The 27491-nt window shown below is 55.8% G+C and overlaps 1 protein-coding gene across 2 annotated transcripts; it reads left to right on the top strand.

The window, feature by feature from the left end:
* On the top strand, window positions 1-25759 carry TWF2 (twinfilin actin binding protein 2). 2 transcript variants are annotated; one of them, XR_011850126.1, is made up of 10 exons: window positions 1-134; window positions 6063-6140; window positions 7184-7362; window positions 8309-8404; window positions 8499-8603; window positions 9180-9305; window positions 17269-17419; window positions 22185-22306; window positions 24383-24752; window positions 24832-25759. XR_011850126.1 is itself a non-coding variant. In XM_072126633.1 (9 exons), the coding sequence occupies exons 1-9, from the start codon at window positions 110-112 to the stop codon at window positions 24548-24550; spliced, it is 1050 nt and encodes a 349-aa protein (XP_071982734.1). In that variant the 5' UTR covers window positions 1-109; the 3' UTR covers window positions 24551-25759. The 2 variants fall into 2 exon arrangements, 1 of the variants encoding a protein (XP_071982734.1); XM_072126633.1 differs by having other exon boundaries at window positions 24383-25759.
* The last annotated feature ends 1732 nt before the right edge of the window (window positions 25760-27491 follow it).

The following is a 27491-nucleotide window of genomic DNA, read 5'->3' as shown; positions in this document are numbered from 1 at the left end:
GTGCTGGAGCTGCCGGGTAGCCCCGCCCCCGGTATCCGGCCCCGCCCATCCCCATAGGCTGCTGAGAGCCGCTCCCTGTCACGATCTGTCACGATATCACAACAAGAACATGGCGCATCAGACCGGGATCCACGGTGAGTGACGGAGCGGCCCCGGACAGGAGGCGCGGCCGGGGGAGGGGCTGACACTGACCGGAGAACACCCGCCCCCCCAATACCGGCAGTAGTCACCGGGACCCGGGAGAACGCCCGGAAATACTGAATCCCCCCTCACACTGCTCCTCCCCTCCAACTGCACCTGACCCCCCCCCCACATACTGCCCCCCCCCCGCCTCCCCCCCCCCCCACATACTGCCCCGCCTCCCCCCCCACATACTGCCCCGCCCCCACATACTGCCCCCCCCCCACATACTGCCCCCCCTCCAGTAGGTGGCGAGTGCCCTCTGCTGCCCCCCTCCAGTAGGTGGCGAGTGCCCGCTGCTGCCCCCCTCCAGTAGGTGGCGAGTGCCCGCTGCTTCCCCTCCAGTAGGTGGCGAGTGCCCGCTGCTTCCCCTCCAGTAGGTGGCGAGTGCCCGCTGCTTCCCCTCCAGTAGGTGGCGAGTGCCCGCTGCTTCCCCTCCAGTAGGTGGCGAGTGCCCGCTGCTGCCCCCCTCCAGTAGGAGGCGAGTGCCCGCTGCTGCCCCCCTCCAGTAGGTGGCGAGTGCCCGCTGCTGCCCCCCTCCAGTAGGTGGCGAGTGCCCGCTGCTTCCCCCCTCCAGTAGGTGGCGAGTGCCCGCTGCTTCCCCCCTCCAGTAGGTGGCGAGTGCCCGCTGCTTTCCCCCCTCCAGTAGGAGGCGTGTGCCCGTTACTTCCCCTCCAGTAGGAGGCGTGTGCCCGCTGCTTCCCCTCCAGTAGGTGGCGAGTGCCCGCTGCTTCCCCCCTCCAGTAGGTGGCGAGTGCCCGCTGCTTCCCCCCTCCAGTAGGAGGCGTGTGCCCGCTGCTTCCCCTCCAGTAGGAGGCGTGTGCCCGCTGCTTCCCCTCCAGTAGGAGGCGTGTGCCCGCTGCTTCCCCTCCAGTAGGAGGCGTGTGCCCGCTGCTTCCCCTCCAGTAGGAGGCGAGTGCCCGCTGCTTCCTCCCTCCAGTAGGAGGCGAGTGCCCGCTGCTGCCCCCCTCCAGTAGGTGGCGAGTGCCCGCTGCTGCCCCCCTCCAGTAGGAGGCGAGTGCCCGCTGCTGCCCCCCTCCAGTAGGTGGCGAGTGGCTGCTGCTGCCCCCCTCCAGTAGGTGGCGAGTGGCTGCTGCTGCCCCCCTCCAGTAGGTGGCGAGTGGCTGCTGCTGCCCCCCTCCAGTAGGTGGCGAGTGCCCGCTGCTGCCCCCCTCCAGTAGGTGGCGAGTGCCCGCTGCTTCCCCTCCAGTAGGTGGCGAGTGCCCGCTGCTTCCCCTCCAGTAGGTGGCGAGTGCCCGCTGCTTCCCCCCTCCAGTAGGAGGCGAGTGCCCGCTGCTTCCTCCCTCCAGTAGGTGGCGAGTGCCCGCTGCTGCCCCCCTCCAGTAGGTGGCGAGTGCCCGCTGCTTCCCCTCCAGTAGGTGGCGAGTGCCCGCTGCTTCCCCTCCAGTAGGTGGCGAGTGCCCGCTGCTTCCCCTCCAGTAGGTGGCGAGTGCCCGCTGCTGCCCCCCTCCAGTAGGTGGCGAGTGCCCGCTGCTTCCCCTCCAGTAGGTGGCGAGTGCCCGCTGCTGCCCCCCTCCAGTAGGAGGCGAGTGCCCGCTGCCCCCCCTCCAGTAGGTGGCGAGTGCCCGCTGCTGCCCCCCCTCCAGTAGGTGGCGAGTGCCCGCTGCTTCCCCTCCAGTAGGTGGCGAGTGCCCGCTGCTTCCCCTCCAGTAGGTGGCGAGTGCCCGCTGCTGCCCCCCTCCAGTAGGAGGCGAGTGCCCGCTGCCCCCCCTCCAGTAGGTGGCGAGTGCCCGCTGCTGCCCCCCTCCAGTAGGAGGCGAGTGCCCGCTGCTGCCCCCCTCCAGTAGGTGGCGAGTGGCTGCTGCTGCCCCCCTCCAGTAGGTGGCGAGTGGCTGCTGCTGCCCCCCTCCAGTAGGTGGCGAGTGGCTGCTGCTGCCCCACTCCAGTAGGTGGCGAGTGCCCGCTGCTGCCCCCCTCCAGTAGGTGGCGAGTGCCCGCTGCTTCCCCTCCAGTAGGTGGCGAGTGCCCGCTGCTTCCCCTCCAGTAGGTGGCGAGTGCCCGCTGCTTCCCCCCTCCAGTAGGAGGCGAGTGCCCGCTGCTTCCCCCCTCCAGTAGGAGGCGAGTGCCCGCTGCTGCCCCCCTCTAGTAGGTGGCGAGTGGCCGCTGCTGCCCCCCTCCAGTAGGTGGCGAGTGGCCGCTGCTGCCCCCCTCCAGTAGGTGGCGAGTGCCCACTGCTTCCCCTCCAGTAGGTGGCGAGTGCCCGCTGCTTCCCCTCCAGTAGGTGGCGAGTGCCCGCTGCTTCCCCTCCAGTAGGTGGCGAGTGCCCGCTGCTTCCCCTCCAGTAGGTGGCGAGTGCCCGCTGCTTCCCCTCCAGTAGGTGGCGAGTGCCCGCTGCTTCCCCTCCAGTAGGTGGCGAGTGCCCGCTGCTTCCCCTCCAGTAGGTGGCGAGTGCCCGCTGCTGCCCCCCTCCAGTAGGTGGCGAGTGCCCGCTGCTTCCCCTCCAGTAGGTGGCGAGTGCCCGCTGCTTCCCCTCCAGTAGGTGGCGAGTGCCCGCTGCTGCCCCCCTCCAGTAGGAGGCGAGTGCCCGCTGCCCCCCCTCCAGTAGGTGGCGAGTGCCCGCTGCTGCCCCCCTCCAGTAGGAGGCGAGTGCCCGCTGCTGCCCCCCTCCAGTAGGTGGCGAGTGGCTGCTGCTGCCCCCCTCCAGTAGGTGGCGAGTGGCTGCTGCTGCCCCCCTCCAGTAGGTGGCGAGTGGCTGCTGCTGCCCCCCTCCAGTAGGTGGCGAGTGCCCGCTGCTGCCCCCCTCCAGTAGGTGGCGAGTGCCCGCTGCTTCCCCTCCAGTAGGTGGCGAGTGCCCGCTGCTTCCCCTCCAGTAGGTGGCGAGTGCCCGCTGCTTCCCCCCTCCAGTAGGAGGCGAGTGCCCGCTGCTTCCCCCCTCCAGTAGGAGGCGAGTGCCCGCTGCTGCCCCCCTCTAGTAGGTGGCGAGTGGCCGCTGCTGCCCCCCTCCAGTAGGTGGCGAGTGGCCGCTGCTGCCCCCCTCCAGTAGGTGGCGAGTGCCCACTGCTTCCCCTCCAGTAGGTGGCGAGTGCCCGCTGCTTCCCCTCCAGTAGGTGGCGAGTGCCCGCTGCTTCCCCTCCAGTAGGTGGCGAGTGCCCGCTGCTTCCCCTCCAGTAGGTGGCGAGTGCCCGCTGCTTCCCCTCCAGTAGGTGGCGAGTGCCCGCTGCTTCCCCTCCAGTAGGTGGCGAGTGCCCGCTGCTTCCCCTCCAGTAGGTGGCGAGTGCCCGCTGCTGCCCCCCTCCAGTAGGTGGCGAGTGCCCGCTGCTTCCCCTCCAGTAGGTGGCGAGTGCCCGCTGCTGCCCCCCTCCAGTAGGAGGCGAGTGCCCGCTGCCCCCCCTCCAGTAGGTGGTGAGTGCCCGCTGCTGCCCCCCCTCCAGTAGGTGGCGAGTGCCCGCTGCTTCCCCTCCGGTAGGTGGCGAGTGCCCGCTGCTTCCCCTCCGGTAGGTGGCGAGTGCCCGCTGCTTCCCCTCCGGTAGGTGGCGAGTGCCCGCTGCTGCCCCCCTCCGGTAGGTGGCGAGTGCCCGCTGCTTCCCCCCTCCGGTAGGTGGCGAGTGCCCGCTGCTTCCCCTCCAGTAGGTGGCGAGTGCCCGCTGCTTCCCCTCCAGTAGGTGGCGAGTGCCCGCTGCTTCCCCTCCAGTAGGTGGCGAGTGCCCGCTGCTGCCCCCCTCCAGTAGGTGGCGAGTGCCCGCTGCTGCCCCCCTCCAGTAGGTGGCGAGTGTCCGCTGCTGCCCCCCTCCAGTAGGTGGCGAGTGCCCGCTGCTGCCCCTCCAGTAGGTGGCGAGTGCCCGCTGCCCCCCCTCCAGTTAGGTGGCGAGTGGCCGCTGCCCCCCCTCCAGTTAGGTGGCGAGTGCCCGCTGCCCCCCCTCCAGTTAGGTGGCGAGTGCCCGCTGCCCCCCCTCCAGTTAGGTGGCGAGTGCCCGCTGCCCCCCCTCCAGTTAGGTGGCGAGTGCCCGCTGCCCCCCCTCCAGTTAGGTGGCGAGTGCCCGCTGCCCCCCCTCCAGTTAGGTGGCGAGTGCCCGCTGCCCCCCCTCCAGTTAGGTGGCGAGTGCCCGCTGCCCCCCCTCCAGTTAGGTGGCGAGTGCCCGCTGCCCCCCCTCCAGTTAGGTGGCGAGTGCCCGCTGCCCCCCCTCCAGTTAGGTGGCGAGTGCCCGCTGCCCCCCCTCCAGTTAGGTGGCGAGTGCCCGCTGCCCCCCCTCCAGTTTGGTGGCGAGTGCCCGCTGCCCCCCCTCCAGTTTGGTGGCGAGTGCCCGCTGCCCCCCCTCCAGTTAGGTGGCGAGTGCCCGCTGCCCCCCCTCCAGTTAGGTGGCGAGTGCCCGCTGCCCCCCCTCCAGTTAGGTGGCGAGTGCCCGCTGCCCTCCCTCCAGTTAGGTGGCGAGTGCCCGCTGCCCACCCTCCAGTAGGTGGCGAGTGCCCGCTGCTTCCCCTCCAGTAGGTGGCGAGCGCCCGCTGCTGCCCCCCTCCAGTTAGGTGGCGAGTGCCCGCTGCCCCCACCCCTCCAGTAGGTGGCGAGTGCCCGCTGCCCGCACCCCTCCAGTAGGTGGCGAGTGCCCGCTGCTTCCCCTCCAGTAGGTGGCGAGTGCCCGCTGCTTCCCCCCTCCAGTAGGAGGCGAGTGCCCGCTGCTTCCCCCCTCCAGTAGGTGGCGAGTGCCCGCTGCTTCCCCCCTCCAGTAGGTGGCGAGTGCCCGCTGCTTCCCCCCTCCAGTAGGTGGCGAGTGCCCGCTGCTTCCCCTCCAGTAGGTGGCGAGTGCCCGCTGCTTCCCCTCCAGTAGGTGGCGAGTGCCCGCTGCTTCCCCTCCAGTAGGTGGCGAGTGCCCGCTTATAGGCATGAACCTTTGCCCTCAGTGACACCCGTGTAGGGCTCCGTGTACGTGACGCCCCCTGTTTATCCCTCTGGTGCGGCCCCTCCCCCGGCCCCCGGATATATTTGGGAGGTGATGCAGTCTAGGATCAGGTTTATCTCCTGTGCTGCTGCCCATTTCATGTCCTGAAGCTCCTCACCCGCAGACCCTCTCTCTCCCTGTGCCCGTCGCCCGCAGACCCTCTCTCTCCCTGTGCCCGTCGCCCGCAGACCCTCTCTCTCCCTGTGCCCGTCGCCCGCAGACCCTCTCTCTCCCTGTGCCCGTCGCCCGCAGACCCTCTCTCTCTCTGTGCCCGTCACCCGCAGACCCTCTCTCTCTCTGTGCCCGTCACCCGCAGACCCTCTCTCTCTCTGTGCCCGTCACCCGCAGACCCTCTCTCTCTCTGTGCCCGTCGCCCGCAGACCCTCTCTCTCTCTGTGCCCGTCGCCCGCAGACCCTCTCTCTCCCTGTGCCCGTCGCCCGCAGACCCTCTCTCTCTGTGCCCGACGCCCGCAGACCCTCTCTCTCTCTGTGCCCGTCACCCGCAGACCCTCTCTCTCTCTGTGCCCGTCGCCCGCAGACCCTCTCTCTCTCTGTGCCCGTCGCCCGCAGACCCTCTCTCTCCCTGTGCCCGTCGCCCGCAGACCCTCTCTCTCCCTGTGCCCGTCGCCCGCAGACCCTCTCTCTCTGTGCCCGACGCCCGCAGACCCTCTCTCTCCCTGTGCCCGTCACCCGCAGACCCTCTCTCTCTGTGCCCGTCGCCCGCAGACCCTCTCTCTCTGTGCCCGTCGCCCGCAGATCCTCTCTCTCCCTGTGCCCGTCGCCCGCAGACCCTCTCTCTCTGTGCCCGTCGCCCGCAGACCCTCTCTCTCCCTGTGCCCGTCACCCGCAGACCCTCTCTCTCTGTGCCCGTCGCCCGCAGACCCTCTCTCTCTGTGCCCGTCGCCCGCAGACCCTCTCTCTCCCTGTGCCCGTCGCCCGCAGACCCTCTCTCTCTGTGACCCTCCGGTATGTTCTTGGTTCTTGTAGCTACTCCGGAACTGAAGGAATTCTTTGCCAAGGCTCGGAATGGCTCCGTCCGGCTAATAAAGGTGGTTATCGAAGATGGTGAGTCCAGGGGCTAAGGTGACCGGGATTTGGTGGAGGGAGGGATGATGATGGGGAGCCCGCTGGCATGGGGGTTGATGATGGGGAGCCCGCTGGCATGGGGGTTGATGATGGGGAGCCCGCTGGCATGGGGGGGTGATTCTAGGGAGCCTGCGGGCACGGAGGGGGGGTGATTCTAGGGAGCCCGCTGGCATGGGGGGTGATGCTGGGGAGCCCGCTGGCATGGGGGTTGATGATGGGGAGCCCGCTGGCATGGGGGGTGATTCTAGGGAGCCTGCGGGCACGGAGGGGGGCTGATGCTGGGGAGCCCGCTGGCATGGGGGGTGATGATGGGGAGCCTGCTGGCATGGGGGTTGATGATGGGGAGCCCGCTGGCATGGGGGTTGATGATGGGGAGCCCGCTGGCATGGGGGTTGATGATGGGGAGCCCGCTGGCATGGGGGTTGATGATGGGGAGCCCGCTGGCATGGGGGTTGATGATGGGGAGCCCGCTGGCATGGGGGTTGATGATGGGGAGCCCGCTGGCATGGGGGTTGATGATGGGGAGCCTGCTGTCATGGGGGGGGTGATTCTAGGGAGCCTGCGGGCACGGAGGGGGGGTGATGCCGGGAAGCCTGCTGGCATGCAGAGGGGTTATGCCAATTGACTAATAATCTCATTCACTGACAGCAAGCAGAGATGAGTAAACACCTGACGTGTTGCTTCCCCACTTAACTCTTTGTGTTTGTTGCTGGTGACTGATGACATCACCCGGGGGGTTGAGCCTTCGATCCGTCATGGAAAACACTGGCCTCATCCCATGGAATTCTCCGGCCCGGAATAGCTGCCAGACAGCTGAGCCGCCACCTGAGGGGGGATTGTCATGGGGGGGTCACTTCAATTAAAGGGCCGGCGTCCAATTCTGTGTCAGTGATGGAAAGTCTCTTCCTGCTGCCGGTGATTAGAGACACAGGAGGAACATGTGTCCTGATGTGTCTTACAGCTGGGGGTTTGGTACAGTGTGTCGGTGCATGGTGTAACCCTTTCTCGTCTTCCTCCTGCAGAGCAGCTGGTGCTGGGGGCTCACAAGGAGCTGAGGAAGAGCTGGGACCAGGACTATGACGGCCTCATCCTCCCGCTCCTGGACGAGGGGCAGCCGTGCTACATCCTCTACCGCCTGGACAGCCAGAACGCGCAGGGATACGAGTGGCTCTTCTTGTCGTGGTCACCTGATCATTCTCCGGTATGAGGCAGACGCTCTAGTCACACTGCAAGCTGCAAACAACCAGCCACCCCCTCCCCTCCCCCCCGCTATTAGCAGCAGCTCCCCCTTGTGGCTGGACATCTAGATGCAGATAGAAAGCCACAGGATCTGGGGTAAATATCGGCCAATGGGGAAGGTCAGGGGTCTCAATGCCCGGCCCCCTCCAGTCAATAGGTAAATGTCCGGCCAATGGGGAGATCAGGGGTCTCTATGCCCGGCCCCCTCTAGTCAATAGGTAAGTGTCCGGCCAATGGGGAAGGTCAGGGGTCTCCATGTCTGGCCCCCTCCAGTCAATAGGTAAATGTCTGGCCAATGGGGAGGTCAGGGGTCTCAATGCCCGGCCCCCTCCAAACAAGGGGTAAGTGTCCGGCCAATGGGGGAGGTCAGGGGTCTCCATGTCTGGCCCCCTCCAGTCAATAGGTAAATGTCCGGCCAATGGGGAGATCAGGGGTCTCTATGCCCGGCCCCCTCTAGTCAATAGGTAAGTGTCCGGCCAATGGGGAAGGTCAGGGGTCTCCATGTCTGGCCCCCTCCAGTCAATAGGTAAATGTCCGGCCAATGGGGAGGTCAGGGGTCTCAATGCCCGGCCCCCTCCAAACAAGGAGTAAGTGTCCGGCCAATGGGGGAGGTCAGGGGTCTCAATGCCCGGCCCCCTCCACTCAAGGGGTAAGTGTCCGGCCACTGGGGAAGGTCAGGGGTCTCAATGCCCGGCCCCCTCCACTCAAGGGGTAAGTGTCCGGCCACTGGGGAAGGTCAGGGGTCTCCATGCCCAATCCCCCTCCAGTCAATAGGTAAGTGTCCGGCCAATGGGGAGGTCAGGGGTCTTGGTGCCCCGGATGAGGTTTTGCCTGCACTGACACACTGTAACGACCTCTGAAGGCAGCTGTGAGCAGTACAGTGTGTGATGGTCCATCCCCTGTGACAGGTGCGGCTGAAGATGTTGTACGCAGCGACGAGGGCGACAGTCAAGAAGGAGTTTGGGGGAGGACACATCAAGGACGAGGTGTTTGGCACAGTAAAGGTTAGTCTGGGGTGGGGGGCCCGGGGTGGGGGGCCCGGGGTGGGATACCCGGGGGGGTGTACAGTGACACTCACCCTATCATTGTGTTGTACAGGAAGACATCACCCTCAGCGGATACCAGAGACATGTATCGTCCTGTGCTGCTCCAGCGCCACTCACTGCCGCCGAGAGGGAACTGCGGGAGATCAAGATCAACGAGGTGAGAGACCAGCGCGGGGGTAACAGAGGAGGGGGCCACGGAGCAGGAGGTAGGGGTGGCCACGGAGCAGGAGGTAGGGGGGCCACGGAGGAGGAGGTAGGGGTGGCCACGGAGGAGGAGGTAGGGGTGGCCACGGAGGAGGAGGTAGGGGTGGCCACGGAGGAGGAGGTAGGGGTGGCCACGGAGGAGGAGGTAGGGGTGGCCACGGAGGAGGAGGTAGGGGTGGCCACGGAGGAGGAGGTAGTGGTGGCCACGGAGGAGGAGGTAGGGGTGGCCACGGAGGAGGAGGTAGGGGTGGCCACGGAGGAGGAGGTAGGGGTGGCCACGGAGGAGGAGGTAGGGGTGGCCACGGAGGAGGAGGTAGGGGTGGCCACGGAGGAGGAGGTAGGGGTGGCCACGGAGGAGGAGGTAGGGGTGGCCACGGAGGAGGTGGTAGGGGTGGCCACGGAGGAGGAGGTAGGGGTGGCCACGGAGGAGGAGGTAGGGGTGGCCACGGAGGAGGAGGTAGGGGTGGCCACGGAGGAGGTAGGGGGGGTCACGGAGGAGGAGCCTTAGTAACCACTTACCTCTCCCCAGGTGAAGACGGAGATCAGCGTGGAGAGTAAGCAGCAGACGCTGCAGGGCTTGTCCTTCCCTCTGAGGCCGGAGGCAGTGGAGGCCGTGCAGCTCCTGAAGCAGAAGAAGATCAATTACATCCAGCTGGTAGGTGCATCTCCCAGGACAGGAGTATAACACCCAGCATGCACCCTCAGGGGATGATGGGAGTTGTAATTTTGCAACAAATCCACAGGTTAAAGGCTGTACAACTTGAAGGGAATCTGTCAGCAGGAGTCACTGGAGAGATGTGTAGTCAGATCTATGTGTATGTTGTTAGTAGCAGCAGGACTGTGATAAATGGATCTATATTCCAGGATTGTAGCTTCTCTAAGTGCACTGGGGGCGTGTCCTGCTGTGCTCTGTGTAGCCAGTGTTGGGTATTGTCCCTGCTTTGTGTATGTTGTTAGTAGCAGCAGAACTGTGAGACTGTAGTGAGGCGCTATGTGCAGAGTGCTCCCGGGTCTTCGTGACTCTGTGGCGCCCAAAGCGTGGACTGAGTGCAGCAGTAACGGACCTGGCGACATAAATGTATAACTACAGAGAACATCCCTCGTTGTGCGCAATACGGGCGGAAACGCGTCATAGATACACAAAAACATCAAAACTTTATTGACAAACCTCAGATTCGCCATAAGCCAAACTGAATTCAACTTAACAGGGAAGTGAGACTTAGCCCTAACCCCGGACATGTGACCTGCTTACTAGTAGCCAATGAATCCCTGTCATCAGGGGGCAGAAGAAGAGATCCCCCAGCGACAGCCTCCCATTGGCCTCTGATATCACCAGGCAGACTTCAGCCCAGGTGGCAACAAGAAAGAGCGGGAAAATACTTCCCGCCAAATTACCTCAAACAGCTCACAATGGTAAGGTAAGGGCTAGTGGTTTGGCAGATCGAAATGGTCACCAGTTATGAGTGCCGGGCCCCAGGGTTCTGTGCCGGGCCCCAGGGTTCTGTGCCGGGCCCCAGGGTTCTGTGCCGGGCCCCAGGGTTCTGTGCCGGGCCCCAGGGTTCTGTGCCGGGCCAACTACTACCGTATGTATATATGTATTAATGATATAGAGGTAAGAATTAATAGCACTGAGCTGTGTAGTGTAATACAGTCTATGGAGGATGGGAGTAGTACAAGCTGTGTAGTGTAATACAGTCTATGGAGGATGGGAGTAGTACAAGCTGTGTAGTGTAATACAGTGTATGGAGGATGGGGGGAGTAGTACAAGTTGTGTAGTGTAATACAGTCTATGGAGGATGGGGGGAGTAGTACAAGCTGTGTAGTGTAATACAGTGTATGGAGGATGGGGGGAGTAGTACAAGTTGTGTAGTGTAATACAGTCTATGGAGGATGGGGGGAGTAGTACAAGCTGTGTAGTGTTATACAGTCTATGGAGGATGGGGGTAGTAGTAGCCCCAGGGTTCTGTGCCGGGCCCCAGGGTTCTGTGCCGGGCCCCAGGGTTCTGTGCCGGGCCCCAGGGTTCTGTGCCGGGCCCCAGGGTTCTGTGCCGGGCCAACTACTACCGTATGTATATATGTATTAATGATATAGAGGTAAGAATTAATAGCACTGAGCTGTGTAGTGTAATACAGTCTATGGAGGATGGGAGTAGTACAAGCTGTGTAGTGTAATACAGTGTATGGAGGATGGGAGTAGTACAAGCTGTGTAGTGTAATACAGTCTATGGAGGATGGGAGTAGTACAAGCTGTGTAGTGTAATACAGTCTATGGAGGATGGGAGTAGTACAAGCTGTGTAGTGTAATACAGTGTATGGAGGATGGGGGGAGTAGTACAAGTTGTGTAGTGTAATACAGTCTATGGAGGATGGGGGGAGTAGTACAAGCTGTGTAGTGTAATACAGTGTATGGAGGATGGGGGGAGTAGTACAAGTTGTGTAGTGTAATACAGTCTATGGAGGATGGGGGGAGTAGTACAAGCTGTGTAGTGTTATACAGTCTATGGAGGATGGGGGTAGTAGTACAAGCTGTGTAGTGTAATACAGTCTATGGAGGATGGGAGTAGTACAAGCTGTGTAGTGTATGGAGGATGGGGGGAGTAGTACAAGTTGTGTAGTGTAATACAGTCTATGGAGGATGGGAGTAGTACAAGCTGTGTAGTGTAATACAGTCTATGGAGGATGGGAGTAGTACAAGCTGTGTAGTGTAATACAGTGTATGGAGGATGGGGGGAGTAGTACAAGTTGTGTAGTGTAATACAGTCTATGGAGCATGGGGGGAGTAGTACAAGCTGTGTAGTGTAATACAGTCTATGGAGGATGGGAGTAGTAGTAGCTGTGTAGTGTAATACAGTCTATGGAGGATGGGGGAGTAGTACAAGTTGTGTAGTGTAATACAGTCTATGGAGGATGGGGGAGTAGTACAAGCTGTGTAGTGTAATACAGTCTATGGAGGATGGGGGGAGTAGTACAAGCTGTGTAGTGTAATACAGTCTATGGAGGATGGGAGTAGTAGTACAAGCTGTGCAGTGTAATACAGTCTATGGAGGATGGGAGTAGTAGTACAAGCTGTGTAGTGTAATACAGTCTATGGAGGATGAGGGGAGTAGTACAAGCTGTGTAGTGTAATACAGTGTATGGAGGATGGGGGGAGTAGTACAAGCTGTGTAGTGTAATACAGTCTATGGAGGATGGGAGTAGTACAAGCTGTGTAGTGTAATACAGTCTATGGAGGATGGGGGGAGTAGTACAAGCTGTGTAGTGTAATACAGTCTATGGAGGATAGGGGGAGTAGTACACGTTGTGTAGTGTAATACAGTCTATGGAGGATAGGGGGAGTAGTACAAGCTGTGTAGTGTAATACAGTCTATGGAGGATGGGGGGAGTAGTACAAGCTGTGTAGTGTAATACAGTCTATGGAGGATGGGAGTAGTAGTACAAGCTGTGTAGTGTAATACAGTCTATGGAGGATGGGAGTAGTAGTACAAGCTGTGTAGTGTAATACAGTCTATGGAGGATGAGGGGAGTAGTACAAGCTGTGTAGTGTAATACAGTCTATGGAGGATGGGAGTAGTAGTACAAGTTGTGTAGTGTAATACAGTGTATGGAGGATTGGAGTAGTAGTACACGTTGTGTAGTGTAATACAGTCTATGGAGGATGGGGGGAGTAGTACAAGCTGTGTAGTGTAATACAGTCTATGGAGGATGGGGGAGTAGTACAAGCTGTGTAGTGTAATACAGTCTATGGAGGATGGGGGAGTAGTACAAGCTGTGTAGTGTAATACAGTCTATGGAGGATGGGGGGAGTAGTACAAGCTGTGTAGTGTAATACAGTCTATGGAGGATGGGAGTAGTAGTACAAGCTGTGTAGTGTAATACAGTCTATGGAGGATGAGGGGAGTAGTACAAGCTGTGTAGTGTAATACAGTCTATGGAGGATGAGGGGAGTAGTACAAGCTGTGTAGTGTAATACAGTCTATGGAGGATGAGGGGAGTAGTACAAGCTGTGTAGTGTAATACAGTCTATGGAGGATGAGGGGAGTAGTACAAGCTTTGTAGTGTAATACAGTGTATGGAGGATGGGGGGAGTAGTACAAGCTGTGTAGTGTAATACAGTCTATGGAGGATGGGAGTAGTAGTACAAGCTGTGTAGTGTAATACAGTCTATGGAGGATAGGGGGAGTAGTACAAGCTGTGTAGTGTAATACAGTCTATGGAGGATGGGGGGAGTAGTACATGCTGTGTAGTGTAATACAGTCTACGGAGGATTAGGGGAGTAGTACAAGCTGTGTAGTGTAATACAGTCTATGGAGGATGGGGGGAGTAGTACATGCTGTGTAGTGTAATACAGTCTACGGAGGATTAGGGGAGTAGTACAAGCTGTGTAGTGTAATACAGTCTATGGAGGATGAGGGAGTAGTGCAAGCTTTGTAGTGTAATACAGTCTATGGAGGATGGGGGAGTAGTACAAGCTGTGTAGTGTAATACATTCTATGGACGATTGGGGGAGTAGTACAAGCTGTGTAGTGTAATACAGTCTATGGAGGATGGGAGTAGTAGTACAAGCTGTGTAGTGTAATACAGTGTATGGAGGATGGGGGGAGTAGTACAAGCTGTGTAGTGTAATACAGTGTATGGAGGATGGGGGGAGTAGTACAAGCTGTGTAGTGTAATACAGTCTATGAAGGATGGGAGTAGTAGTACAAGCTGTGTAGTGTAATACAGTCTATGGAGGATGAGGGGAGTAGTACAAGCTTTGTAGTGTAATACAGTCTATGGAGGATGGGGGGAGTAGTACAAGCTGTGTAGTGTAATACAGTCAATGGAGGATGGGGGTAGTAGTACAAGCTGTGTAGTGTTATACAGTCAATGGAGGATGGGGGTAGTAGTACAAGCTGTGTAGTGTTATACAGTCTATGGAGGATGGGGGTAGTAGTACAAGCTGTGTAGTGTTATACAGTCTATGGAGGATGGGGGTAGTAGTACAAGCTGTGTAGTGTAATACAGTCTATGGAGGATGGGAGTAGTACAAGCTGTGTAGTGTAATACAGTCTATGGAGGATGGGAGTAGTACAAGCTGTGTAGTGTAATACAGTCTATGGAGGATGGGAGTAGTACAAGCTTTGTAGTGTAATACAGTCTATGGAGGATGGGGGGAGTAGTACAAGCTGTGTAGTGTAATACAGTCTATGGAGGATGGGAGTAGTACAAGCTGTGTAGTGTAATACAGTCTATGGAGGATGGGAGTAGTACAAGCTGTGTAGTGTAATACAGTCTATGGAGGATGGGAGTAGTACAAGCTGTGTAGTGTAATACAGTCTATGGAGGATGGGAGTAGTACAAGCTGTGTAGTGTAATACAGTCTATGGAGGATGGGAGTAGTAGCTGCCGGTGACTTGGATAAAAAGAGTGTTTGGTCATCCACTTGGCAAATGAGGTTTAATGTGGATAAATGTAAGGTTATGCACCTGAGGGCTAATAATCCAAAGGCAAAATATGTCCTTGGGGGAGTAAATCTGGGAGAGTCCCTTGTTGAGAAGGACCTGGGTGACTAGTAGATCATATAATGAATAACAGCATGCAATGTCAATCAGCTGCCTCTAAAGCCAGTAAAATCCTGTCATGTATCAGAGGTCTGGACTCTCGGGATAGGGATGTAATATTACCACTATACAAGGCATTGGTCCGGCCTCACCTGGAATATGCTGTCCTGTTCTGGGCTCCAGTCCATAAAAAGGATTCCCTGGAGCTGTAGAGGGGATAACCGAAGAGCCACAGAAATGATAAGGGGTGCGGAGGGTCTCAGTTATGGGGAAAGATTAAAACAACTAGATTTATTTAGTCTGGAAAAGAGACGACTATGAGGGGACATGATTAATGTATATAAATATATGAATGGTCCATACAAAAAATATGGTGGTAAGTTGTTTCAGATTAGATCAAATCAAAAGACGAGGGGGCGGAGTCTCAGTTTGGAGAAATCAAGGTTTAATCACCAGAGGCGACAGGGCGTCTTACTATGAGAACTGTCAATCTGTGGAATAGCCTGCCTCAGGCGCTGGTCACAGCAGGGACAGCAGAGAGCTCAGGCGCTGGTCACAGCAGGGACAGCAGAGAGCTCAGGCGCTGGTCACAGCAGGGACAGCAGAGAGCTCAGGCGCTGGTCACAGCAGGGACAGCAGAGAGCTCAGGCGCTGGTCACAGCAGGGACAGCAGAGAGCTCAGGCGCTGGTCACAGCAGGGACAGCAGAGAGCTCAGGCGCTGGTCACAGCAGGGACAGCAGAGAGCTCAGGCGCTGGTCACAGCAGGGACAGCAGAGAGCTCAGGCGCTGGTCACAGCAGGGACAGCAGAGAGCTCAGGCGCTGGTCACAGCAGGGACAGCAGAGAGCTCAGGCGCTGGTCACAGCAGGGACAGCAGAGAGCTCAGGCGCTGGTCACAGCAGGGACAGCAGAGAGCTCAGGCGCTGGTCACAGCAGGGACAGCAGAGAGCTCAGGCGCTGGTCACAGCAGGGACAGCAGAGAGCTCAGGCGCTGGTCACAGCAGGGACAGCAGAGAGCTCAGGCGCTGGTCACAGCAGGGACAGCAGAGAGCTCAGGCGCTGGTCACAGCAGGGACAGCAGAGAGCTCAGGCGCTGGTCACAGCAGGGACAGCAGAGAGCTCAGGCGCTGGTCACAGCAGGGACAGCAGAGAGCTCAGGCGCTGGTCACAGCAGGGACAGCAGAGAGCTCAGGCGCTGGTCACAGCAGGGACAGCAGAGAGCTCAGGCGCTGGTCACAGCAGGGACAGCAGAGAGCTCAGGCGCTGGTCACAGCAGGGACAGCAGAGAGCTCAGGCGCTGGTCACAGCAGGGACAGCAGAGAGCTCAGGCGCTGGTCGCAGCAGGGACAGCAGAGAGCTCAGGCGCTGGTCGCAGCAGGGACAGCAGAGAGCTCAGGCGCTGGTCGCAGCAGGGACAGCAGAGAGCTCAGGCGCTGGTCGCAGCAGGGACAGCAGAGAGCTCAGGCGCTGGTCACAGCAGGGACAGCAGAGAGCTCAGGCGCTGGTCACAGCAGGGACAGCAGAGAGCTCAGGCGCTGGTCACAGCAGGGACAGCAGAGAGCTCAGGCGCTGGTCACAGCAGGGACAGCAGAGAGCTCAGGCGCTGGTCACAGCAGGGACAGCAGAGAGCTCAGGCGCTGGTCACAGCAGGGACAGCAGAGAGCTCAGGCGCTGGTCACAGCAGGGACAGCAGAGAGCTCAGGCGCTGGTCACAGCAGGGACAGCAGAGAGCTCAGGCGCTGGTCACAGCAGGGACAGCAGAGAGCTCAGGCGCTGGTCACAGCAGGGACAGCAGAGAGCTCAGGCGCTGGTCACAGCAGGGACAGCAGAGAGCTCAGGAGCAGAGCACAGCAGGGACAGCAGAGAGCTCAGGCGCTGGTCACAGCAGGGACAGCAGAGAGCTCAGGCGCTGGTCACAGCAGGGACAGCAGAGAGCTCAGGCGCTGGTCACAGCAGGGACAGCAGAGAGCTCAGGCGCTGGTCACAGCAGGGACAGCAGAGAGCTCAGGCGCTGGTCACAGCAGGGACAGCAGAGAGCTCAGGCGCTGGTCACAGCAGGGACAGCAGAGAGCTCAGGCGCTGGTCACAGCAGGGACAGCAGAGAGCTCAGGCGCTGGTCACAGCAGGGACAGCAGAGAGCTCAGGCGCTGGTCACAGCAGGGACAGCAGAGAGCTCAGGCGCTGGTCACAGCAGGGACAGCAGAGAGCTCAGGCGCTGGTCACAGCAGGGACAGCAGAGAGCTCAGGCGCTGGTCACAGCAGGGACAGCAGAGAGCTCAGGCGCTGGTCACAGCAGGGACAGCAGAGAGCTCAGGCGCTGGTCACAGCAGGGACAGCAGAGAGCTTCAAGAAGGGGCTAGATGCCTTTTTTCACCTAAATAACATTGATTGTTATGCTATATAGGATTGTTTCCCCTAAATCCCTTCCTCATCCAATCCCGTCCCTTCCTTGGATGAACTTGATGGACAAGTGTCTTTTTTCAACCGTATAAACTATGAAACTATGATATACCTGCCCCTAACCCCATGAGGAACCCTCCTTATTGTCCGGGATTCCCACATTTCTGTGCGGTTCCCAGAGGTCCAGTCCTTAGAGCGTTAATCCCCGACTCGGGGAATGAGTACATGTTGTTCTGACGGCTTCTTCACGTGATTGAGGATAGAGTTACCCTGCAGCCAACCTGCCCACACACCAAATCCTCCCCTACCTAGAGGCGGGGCCTTGGCGCCTGGCAGTGGAGGGCGGGGCCTGGGAGCGGAGGGCAGAGCCTTGGCGCCTGTGAGTGGAGGGCAGAGTCTGGCGCCTGGACTGTAGTGTGAGAGATATACGCCTCCCATACACTTCAATGGGCTCACGGCTCCGTACCGCTCCATAGCCCGGGAAAAGATAGGACATGACCTCTCCTCGCGCGCCGCCGTGTGCCCGCCGTGCTACGTTATGGCGGGCTACGCAGTGTGCATTAAAGTAACAGCTGCTCCTGTTTCTCCGCACGCCCCCAAACACCCCCCCCCCCTTGACGGTTCCCCTGCGCGCCCTGCTTTCTTGCTCTCATTGCGTTTCTTCTATGTTTCTGTCAGAAACTGGATCAGGAGAAGGAGACAATCGACCTGGTCCACACCAAACACACGGACATCCAGGAGCTGCCGACCCGGATCCCCAAGGACACGGCCCGATACCACTTCTTCCTGTACAAGCACTCCCACGAGGGAGACTATCTGGAGTCTGTAGGTGAGGAGCCTCCGCCCTATTATCTCCTATATATATCTGTGTGCAGCTCATCCAGTGTATCCTATGAGATGTGACATCACACTGCCTGTCTATACTATCTGTGTGTGCTGTGTGCAGAGTCTCCAGTGTATACTATGAGATGTGACATCACACTGCCTGTCTATACTATCTGTGTGTGCTGTGTGCAGAGTCTCCAGTGTATACTATGAGATGTGACATCACACTGCCTGTCTATACTATCTGTGTGCTGTGTGCAGAGCCTCCAGTGTATCCTATGAGATGTAACATCACACTGCCTGTCTATACTATCTGTGTGCTGTGTGCAGAGTCTCCAGTGTATCCTATGAGATGTGACATCACACTGCCTGTCTATACTATCTGTGTGCTGTGTGCAGGGTCTCCAGTGTATCCTATGAGATGTGACGTCACACTGCCTGTCTATACTATCTGTGTGCTGTGTGCAGAGTCTCCAGTGTATCCTATGAGATGTGACATCACACTGCCTGTCTATACTATCTGTGTGCTGTGTGCAGAGTCTCCAGTGTATCCTATGAGATGTGACATCACACTGCCTGTCTATACTATCTGTGTGCTGTGTGCAGCTCCTCCAGTGTATCCTATGGGATGTAACATCACACTGCCTGTCTATACTATCTGTGTGCTGTGTGCAGGGTCTCCAGTGTATCCTATGAGATGTGACATCACACTGCCTGTCTATACTATCTGTGTGCTGTGTGCAGGGTCTCCAGTGTATCCTATGAGATGTGACATCACACTGCCTGTCTATACTATCTGTGTGCTGTGTGCAGGGTCTCCAGTGTATCCTATGAGATGTGACATCACACTGCCTGTCTATACTATCTGTGTGTGCTGTGTGCAGGGTCTCCAGTGTATCCTATGAGATGTAACATCACACTGCCTGTCTATACTATCTGTGTGTGCTGTGTGCAGGGTCTCCAGTGTATCCTATGAGATGTAACATCACACTGCCTGTCTATACTATCTGTGTGCTGTGTGCAGAGTCTCCAGTGTATCCTATGAGATGTGACATCACACTGCCTGTCTATACTATCTGTGTGCTGTGTGCAGAGTCTCCAGTGTATCCTATGAGATGTGACATCACACTGCCTGTCTATACTATCTGTGTGCTGTGTGCAGAGTCTCCAGTGTATCCTATGAGATGTGACATCACACTGCCTGTCTATACTATCTGTGTGCTGTGTGCAGAGTCTCCAGTGTATTCTATGAGATGTGACATCACACTGCCTGTCTATACTATCTGTGTGCTGTGTGCAGAGTCTCCAGTGTATCCTATGAGATGTGACATCACACTGCCTGTCTATACTATCTGTGTGCTGTGTGCAGGGTCTCCAGTGTATCCTATGAGATGTGACATCACACTGCCTGTCTATACTATCTGTGTGCTGTGTGCAGGGTCTCCAGTGTATCCTATGAGATGTGACATCACACTGCCTGTCTATACTATCTGTGTGCTGTGTGCAGGGTCTCCAGTGTATCCTATGAGATGTGACATCACACTGCCTGTCTATACTATCTGTGTGTGCTGTGTGCAGGGTCTCCAGTGTATCCTATGAGATGTAACATCACACTGCCTGTCTATACTATCTGTGTGTGCTGTGTGCAGGGTCTCCAGTGTATCCTATGAGATGTAACATCACACTGCCTGTCTATACTATCTGTGTGCTGTGTGCAGAGTCTCCAGTGTATCCTATGAGATGTGACATCACACTGCCTGTCTATACTATCTGTGTGCTGTGTGCAGAGTCTCCAGTGTATCCTATGAGATGTGACATCACACTGCCTGTCTATACTATCTGTGTGTGCTGTGTGCAGAGTCTCTAGTGTATCCTATGAGATGTGACATCACACTGCCTGTCTATACTATCTGTGTGTGCTGTGTGCAGAGTCTCCAGTGTATACTATGAGATGTGACATCACACTGCCTATCTATACTATCTGTGTGTGCTGTGTGCAGAGTCTCCAGTGTATCCTATGAGATGTGACATCACACTGCCTGTCTATACTATCTGTGTGCTGTGTGCAGAGTCTCCAGTGTATCCTATGAGATGTGACATCACACTGCCTGTCTATACTATCTGTGTGCTGTGTGCAGAGTCTCCAGTGTATCCTATGAGATGTGACATCACACTGCCTGTCTATACTATCTGTGTGTGCTGTGTGCAGAGTCTCTAGTGTATCCTATGAGATGTGACATCACACTGCCTGTCTATACTATCTGTGTGTGCTGTGTGCAGAGTCTCCAGTGTATACTATGAGATGTGACATCACACTGCCTATCTATACTATCTGTGTGTGCTGTGTGCAGAGTCTCCAGTGTATCCTATGAGATGTGACATCACACTGCCTGTCTATACTATCTGTGTGCTGTGTGCAGAGTCTCCAGTGTATCCTATGAGATGTGACATCACACTGCCTGTCTATACTATCTGTGTGCTGTGTGCAGGGTCTCCAGTGTATCCTATGAGATGTGACATCACACTGCCTGTCTATACTATCTGTGTGCTGTGTGCAGAGTCTCCAGTGTATCCTATGAGATGTGACATCACACTGCCTGTCTATACTATCTGTGTGTGCTGTGTGCAGGGTCTCCAGTGTATCCTATGAGATGTAACATCACACTGCCTGTCTATACTATCTGTGTGTGCTGTGTGCAGGGTCTCCAGTGTATCCTATGAGATGTAACATCACACTGCCTGTCTATACTATCTGTGTGCTGTGTGCAGGGTCTCCAGTGTATCCTATGAGATGTAACATCACACTGCCTGTCTATACTATCTGTGTGCTGTGTGCAGGGTCTCCAGTGTATCCTATGAGATGTAACATCACACTGCCTGTCTATACTATCTGTGTGCTGTGTGCAGGGTCTCCAGTGTATCCTATGAGATGTGACATCACACTGCCTGTCTATACTATCTGTGTGTGCTGTGTGCAGAGCCTCCAGTGTATCCTATGAGATGTGACATCACACTGCCTGTCTATACTATCTGTGTGCTGTGTGCAGGGTCTCCAGTGTATCCTATGAGATGTGACATCACACTGCCTGTCTATACTATCTGTGTGTGCTGTGTGCAGGGTCTCCAGTGTATCCTATGAGATGTGACATCACACTGCCTGTATATACTATCTGTGTGCTGTGTGCAGAGTCTCCAGTGTATCCTATGAGATGTGACATCACACTGCCTGTCTATACTATCTGTGTGCTGTGTGCAGAGTCTCCAGTGTATCCTATGAGATGTGACATCACACTGCCTGTCTATACTATCTGTGTGCTGTGTGCAGGGTCTCCAGTGTATCCTATGAGATGTGACATCACACTGCCTGTCTATACTATCTGTGTGCTGTGTGCAGAGCCTCCAGTGTATCCTATGAGATGTGACATCACACTGCCTGTCTATACTATCTGTGTGCTGTGTGCAGGGTCTCCAGTGTATCCTATGAGATGTGACATCACACTGCCTGTCTATACTATCTGTGTGCTGTGTGCAGATCCTCCAGTGTATCCTATAAGATGTGACATCACACTGCCTGTCTATACTATCTGTGTGCTGTGTGCAGGGTCTCCAGTGTATCCTATGAGATGTAACATCACACTGCCTGTCTATACTATCTGTGTGCTGTGTGCAGGGTCTCCAGTGTATCCTATGAGATGTGACATCACACTGCCTGTCTATACTATCTGTGTGCTGTGTGCAGTGTCTCCAGTGTATCCTATGAGATGTGACATCACACTGCCTGTCTATACTATCTGTGTGCTGTGTGCAGAGTCTCCAGTGTATCCTATGAGATGTGACATCACACTGCCTGTCTATACTATTTGTGTGTGCTGTGTGCAGGGTCTCCAGTGTATCCTATGAGATGTAACATCACACTGCCTGTCTATACTATCTGTGTGTGCTGTGTGCAGAGTCTCCAGTGTATCCTATGAGATGTGACATCACACTGCCTCTCTATACTATCTGTGTGTGCTGTGTGCAGAGTCTCCAGTGTATCCTATGAGATGTGACATCACACTGCCTGTCTATACTATCTGTGTGCTGTGTGCAGAGTCTCCAGTGTATCCTATGAGATGTGACATCACACTGCCTGTCTATACTATCTGTGTGCTGTGTGCAGGGTCTCCAGTGTATCCTATGAGATGTAACATCACACTGCCTGTCTATACTATCTGTGTGCTGTGTGCAGTATCCAGTGTATCCTATGAGATGTAACATCACACTGCCTGTCTATACTATCTGTGTGCTGTGTGCAGAGTCTCCAGTGTATCCTATGAGATGTGACATCACACTGCTTGTCTATACTATCTGTGTGTGCTGTGTGCAGAGCCTCCAGTGTATCCTATGAGATGTGACATCACACTGCCTGTCTATACTATCTGTGTGCTGTGTGCAAAGTCTCCAGTGTATCCTATGAGATGTGACATCACACTGCCTGTCTATACTATCTGTGTGCTGTGTGCAGAGTCTCCAGTGTATCCTATGAGATGTAACATCACACTGCCTGTCTATACTATCTGTGTGCTGTGTGCAGAGTCTCCAGTGTATCCTATGAGATGTAACATCACACTGCCTGTCTATACTATCTGTGTGCTGTGTGCAGGGTCTCCAGTGTATCCTATGAGATGTGACATCACACTGCCTGTCTATACTATCTGTGAGCTGTGTGCAGGGTCTCCAGTGTATCCTATGAGCTTTCTGTCTATACTATGTGTCTCTCTTCTCTGCAGTCTTTATCTATTCTATGCCGGGCTATAAGTGCAGTATAAAGGAGCGGATGTTGTACTCCAGCTGCAAGAACCGACTGCTGGAATCCGTGGAGCAGGAATATCAGCTGGATATAGCAAAAAAGGTAAGGCCTCCCCCACATTTATCCCTATGGAGCAACATCCCCTGTAAGGCTACATTCACACTACCGTATGTGGGGCATATATATACCGCCGATATACGTCCCCCATAGACGGCAATGGGCGCACGGCACCCTACGGGAGCAGTACGGTGCGGCACCGTACCGCTCCGTACCCCGTAAAAAGATAGGACATGTCCTATCTTTCTCTCTTTCTCTCTAGTACGGCGCTGTGCGCCATAACTTCCTATGGAGAGGGGCGTGGGTGATCTGCGCTCACCTCCTCCTCCTCCTCCTCTCCCCGTGCACTGCCGTTGCCCGCTACGGTACAGTACGGGCGGGCAACGGCAGTGTGAATGTAGCCTAAGTCTGAGGACCCTAGCTCCAGACCTTCACCTCCCCGTTCTGCAGGAGATCTGGGGCCGAGCAGCGATTACTCAGCTTTTGTTACAATGTATCAGCACAGGTAGAACAATCTGGAGGCTTTTATTTCATAGAGAATTATCTAGACTGCTGATCATTGTAACAAACCCTCTGCTCTGAGAAGTAAAGTGCTTTTTAGCATGGGATTAACCCATCGTTGTCAGTCCCAATAAGAATAAATCTGGAAAATATTTAGATTTCTCTGGTAGAAGGACAAGGTGTGTTACAATAGAGACTAAGAAAGATGGCGGGATTGGGGGGCAGCCTTGTTTTATTACTCGAGCTGTTTACTAGTTACATTCATACAGTGTTACCATAACAGGCAGGTAAATAACACTGAGACACTGGCAGGTGCCTCCGCTGTGTCCCCAAATCGGTCACAGTGCCCCCGCTGTGTCCCCAAATCGGTCACAGTGCCCCCGCTGTGTCCCCAAATCAGTCACAGTGCCCCCGCTGTGTCCCCAAATCAGTCACAGTGCCCCCGCTGTGTCCCCAAATCAGTCACAGTGCCCCCGCTGTGTCCCCAAATCAGTCACAGTGCCCCCGCTGTGTCCCCAAATCAGTCACAGTGCCCCCGCTGTGTCCCCAAATCAGTCACAGTGCCCCCGCTGTGTCCCCAAATCAGTCACAGTGCCCCCGCTGTGTCCCCAAATCAGTCACAGTGCCCCCGCTGTGTCCCCAAATCAGTCACAGTGCCCCCGCTGTGTCCCCAAATCAGTCACAGTGCCCCCGCTGTGTCCCCAAATCAGTCACAGTGCCCCCGCTGTGTCCCCAAATCAGTCACAGTGCCCCCGCTGTGTCCCCAAATCAGTCACAGTGCCCCCGCTGTGTCCCCAAATCAGTCACAGTGCCCCCGCTGTGTCCCCAAATCAGTCACAGTGCCCCCGCTGTGTCCCCAAATCAGTCACAGTGCCCCCGCTGTGTCCCCAAATCAGTCACAGTGCCCCCGCTGTGTCCCCAAATCAGTCACAGTGCCCCCGCTGTGTCCCCAAATCAGTCACAGTGCCCCCGCTGTGTCCCCAAATCAGTCACAGTGCCCCCGCTGTGTCCCCAAATCAGTCACAGTGCCCCCGCTGTGTCCCCAAATCAGTCACAGTGCCCCCGCTGTGTCCCCAGATCAGTCACAGTGCCCCCAGATCAGTCACAGTGCCCCCGGTAGCCACATTGTGCCTTTAATACCCCCAGAAGCCTCTGTGCTCCTACCCTTCCCTCTCCGATTGTTGTAAGACAGTCACTTACTTTCCTTTCCTCGCTCCTCGCAGCAGCCGTCCTCTCCTTTGCTCCGGGGTGCGTCCGCTGAACGTACCGCCTCTGAAGCTGATCGGGCACACACTGGAGCAAAGCTGCAGCTTCAGGGGAGCGAGGAGAGGTAAGTACTGTAGATGCCCTGCGCCATTGCTGCGCTCCCGGCCAGCGAAACATAGGGGTAGGGAAATAAGGCGGGCCGGATAACACAATTTGGCGCGGGCCTTGTGTTTAACCACAGTGTTCTAGATGGATACAAATGTAGCAGACCCTCAGCTGTGAGCAGGGGCAGGACAGGAGAGTGTTGGTTTTTGCAATTACAGAGTATCAGCAGCATTGACCCCCAGCCATCCGGGGTCCTGCGCTATATTTGGGTGGCCCTGCACTCACGACCATCTGTTGTTATTTGTCCAGATTGAAATTGAGGAGGGTGCGGAGCTGACCCCGGAGTTCCTGTACGATGAGGTGCACCCCAAGCAGCACGCCTTCAAGCAGGCCTTCGCCAAACCCAAAGGACCTGCTGGGAAACGGGGCCAGAAACGCCTCATCAAAGGGCCGGGCGAGAACGGAGAGGAGAGTTAAGACCAGCGCAGGGGCCGGGCGGGAACCTCCCCTCATGTTGGATCAGGCGCGGGGATCTTAGGGGGAAGCTCCGCCTGCCCCATCCCGTTACATGGACTTGTTCCCGATCCTCATTTTCCTCTCTTTTTGTTGCTTCTGTCTGTGCCTGAATGATGTCCGATTGGTGAAGATCATCCCTTCTCGATGCCAGGACCCACATCAGGTGGGGGGGTCAAGTGACTCGCTGCAGCGCTCTCCAATTGGTGAAGATCTTCCCTTCTCGATGCCAGGACCCACATCAGGTGGGGGGTCATGTGACTCGCTGCAGCGCTCTCCGATTGGTGAAGGTCTTCCCTTCTTGTTGCCAGGACCCACATCAGGTGGGGGGTCATGTGACTCGCTGCAGCGCTCTCCGATTGGTGAAGGTCTTCCCTTCTTGTTGCCAGGACCCGCGTCAGGTGGGGGGTCATGTGACTTGCGGCAGCGCTCTCCGATTGGTGAAGATCTTCCCTTCTCGATGCCAGGACCCGCGTCAGGTGGAGCATCATGTGACTTGCGTCAGCGCTCTCCGATTGGTGAAGATCTTCCCTTCTTGTTGCCAGGACCCCCCAGGTGGGGGGTCATGTGACTCGCCACAGTGCTCTCCGATGTCTGATTGGTGAAGATATTCCCTTCTCAATGCCAGGACCCGCGTCAGGTGGAGCATCATGTGATTTGCGGCAGCGCTCTCCGATGTCCCATTGGTGAAGATCTTCCCTTTTCGATGCCAGGACCCCCATCAGGTGGGGGGTCATGTGACTTACAGCAGCGCTTTCTGTTACGCTGGTTTGTGGTGTTTACTCCTCTTATGTTACAAGAAAAACCAATAATCGTGTGGGGGAGGGGTGACCGCACGTTACATTCACGGATCGCGGCCGCTCCCCAGAAAATAGAAGAATACGCTGGTGCCAACGAGGTCACACGAGAGATTCGCCAAAACTGATAGAATTGTTTCCCTTTCATCTGACGCTTGGCGCCGGATCGTTCTACGCTGCTGATGTCATCCCGGGTCGTTACATTTTCTTCTCTCTTGGGAGGGGGGAGGGGGGTTTACATTCCAAAAAACAAATAAAAGTGTAAAAAAAAAAGTTATAAAATTTGCGTACAGATCGGACCGCGTCACCCGTAGCTCTGTATTTTCTATATATAAAAAACAAAACAATGAAATAAAAAGAAGCCTTTTGTTTTTTACGTGGCTGGAGAGTTATTGCTGTGTCCCGACCCTAAGGGAACCTGTAGGGGGATATGATGGAGGGGGAGAGTTCCTGATAGCAACGTATTGTGCAAAATTACCTGGGGCAGATTAGGGGTTAATGGATGTTTCATACATGGGGTCCTTCAGCTGCCTGCAGTGATGAAAGGGTTAATATGGCGCTATACTCTATTGTATATCTAGGTGAGTGTCCGATATCCCTGGAGCCTACATACAGATTATACACCACCACTAGGGGGAGATCATTACATACAGATTATACACCACCACTAGGAGGAGATCACTACATACACATTATACACCACCACTAGGGGGAGATCACTACATACACATTATACACCACCACTAGGGGGAGATCACTACATACACATTATACACCACCACTAGGGGGAGATCACTACATACACATTATACATCACCACTAGGGGGAGCTCACTACATACACATTATACACCACCACTAGGAGGAGATCACTACATACACATTATACACCACCACTAGGAGGAGATCACTACATACACATTATACACCACCACTAGGGGGAGATCACTACATACAGATTATACACCACCACTAGGAGGAGATCACTACATACAGATTATACACCACCACTAGGAGGAGATCACTACATACACATTATACACCACCACTAGGGGGAGATCACTACATACAGATTATACACCACCACTAGGAGGAGATCACTACATACAGATTATACACCACCACTAGGAGGAGATCACTACATACACATTATACACCACCACTAGGGGGAGATCACTACATACACATTATACACCACCACTAGGAGGAGATCACTACATACACATTATACACCACCACTAGGAGGAGATCACTACATACACATTATACACCAGCACTAGGAGGAGATCACTACATACACATTATACACCACCACTAGGGGGAGATCACTACATACACATTATACACCACCACTAGGAGGAGATCACTACATACACATTATACACCACCACTAGGGGGAGATCACTACATACAGATTATACACCACCACTAGGAGGAGATCACTACATACAGATTATACACCACCACTAGGAGGAGATCACTACATACACATTATACACCACCACTAGGGGGAGATCACTACATACAGATTATACACCACCACTAGGAGGAGATCACTACATACAGATTATACACCACCACTAGGAGGAGATCACTACATACACATTATACACCACCACTAGGGGGAGATCACTACATACACATTATACACCACCACTAGGAGGAGATCACTACATACACATTATACACCACCACTAGGAGGAGATCACTACATACACATTATACACCAGCACTAGGAGGAGATCACTACATACACATTATACACCACCACTAGGGGGAGATCACTACATACACATTATACACCACCACTAGGGGGAGCTCACTACATACACATTATACACCACCACTAGGGGGAGATCACTACATACACATTATACACCACCACTAGGGGGAGATCACTACATACAGATTATACACCACCACTAGGGGGAGATCACTACATACACATTATACACCACCACTAGGAGGAGATCACTACATACACATTATACACCACCACTAGGGGGAGATCACTACATACAGATTATACACTACCACTAGGGGGAGATCACTACATACAGATTATACACCACCACTAGAGGGAGATCACTACATACAGATTATACACCA

The sequence above is a fragment of the Engystomops pustulosus genome, chromosome 10 (assembly GCF_040894005.1).
Source record: "Engystomops pustulosus chromosome 10, aEngPut4.maternal, whole genome shotgun sequence".
NCBI classification, from domain to species: Eukaryota; Metazoa; Chordata; class Amphibia; order Anura; family Leptodactylidae; genus Engystomops; species Engystomops pustulosus.
The sequence above is the reverse complement of the archived record's forward strand: the minus strand, read 5'-3'. Positions and strand labels throughout refer to the sequence as shown.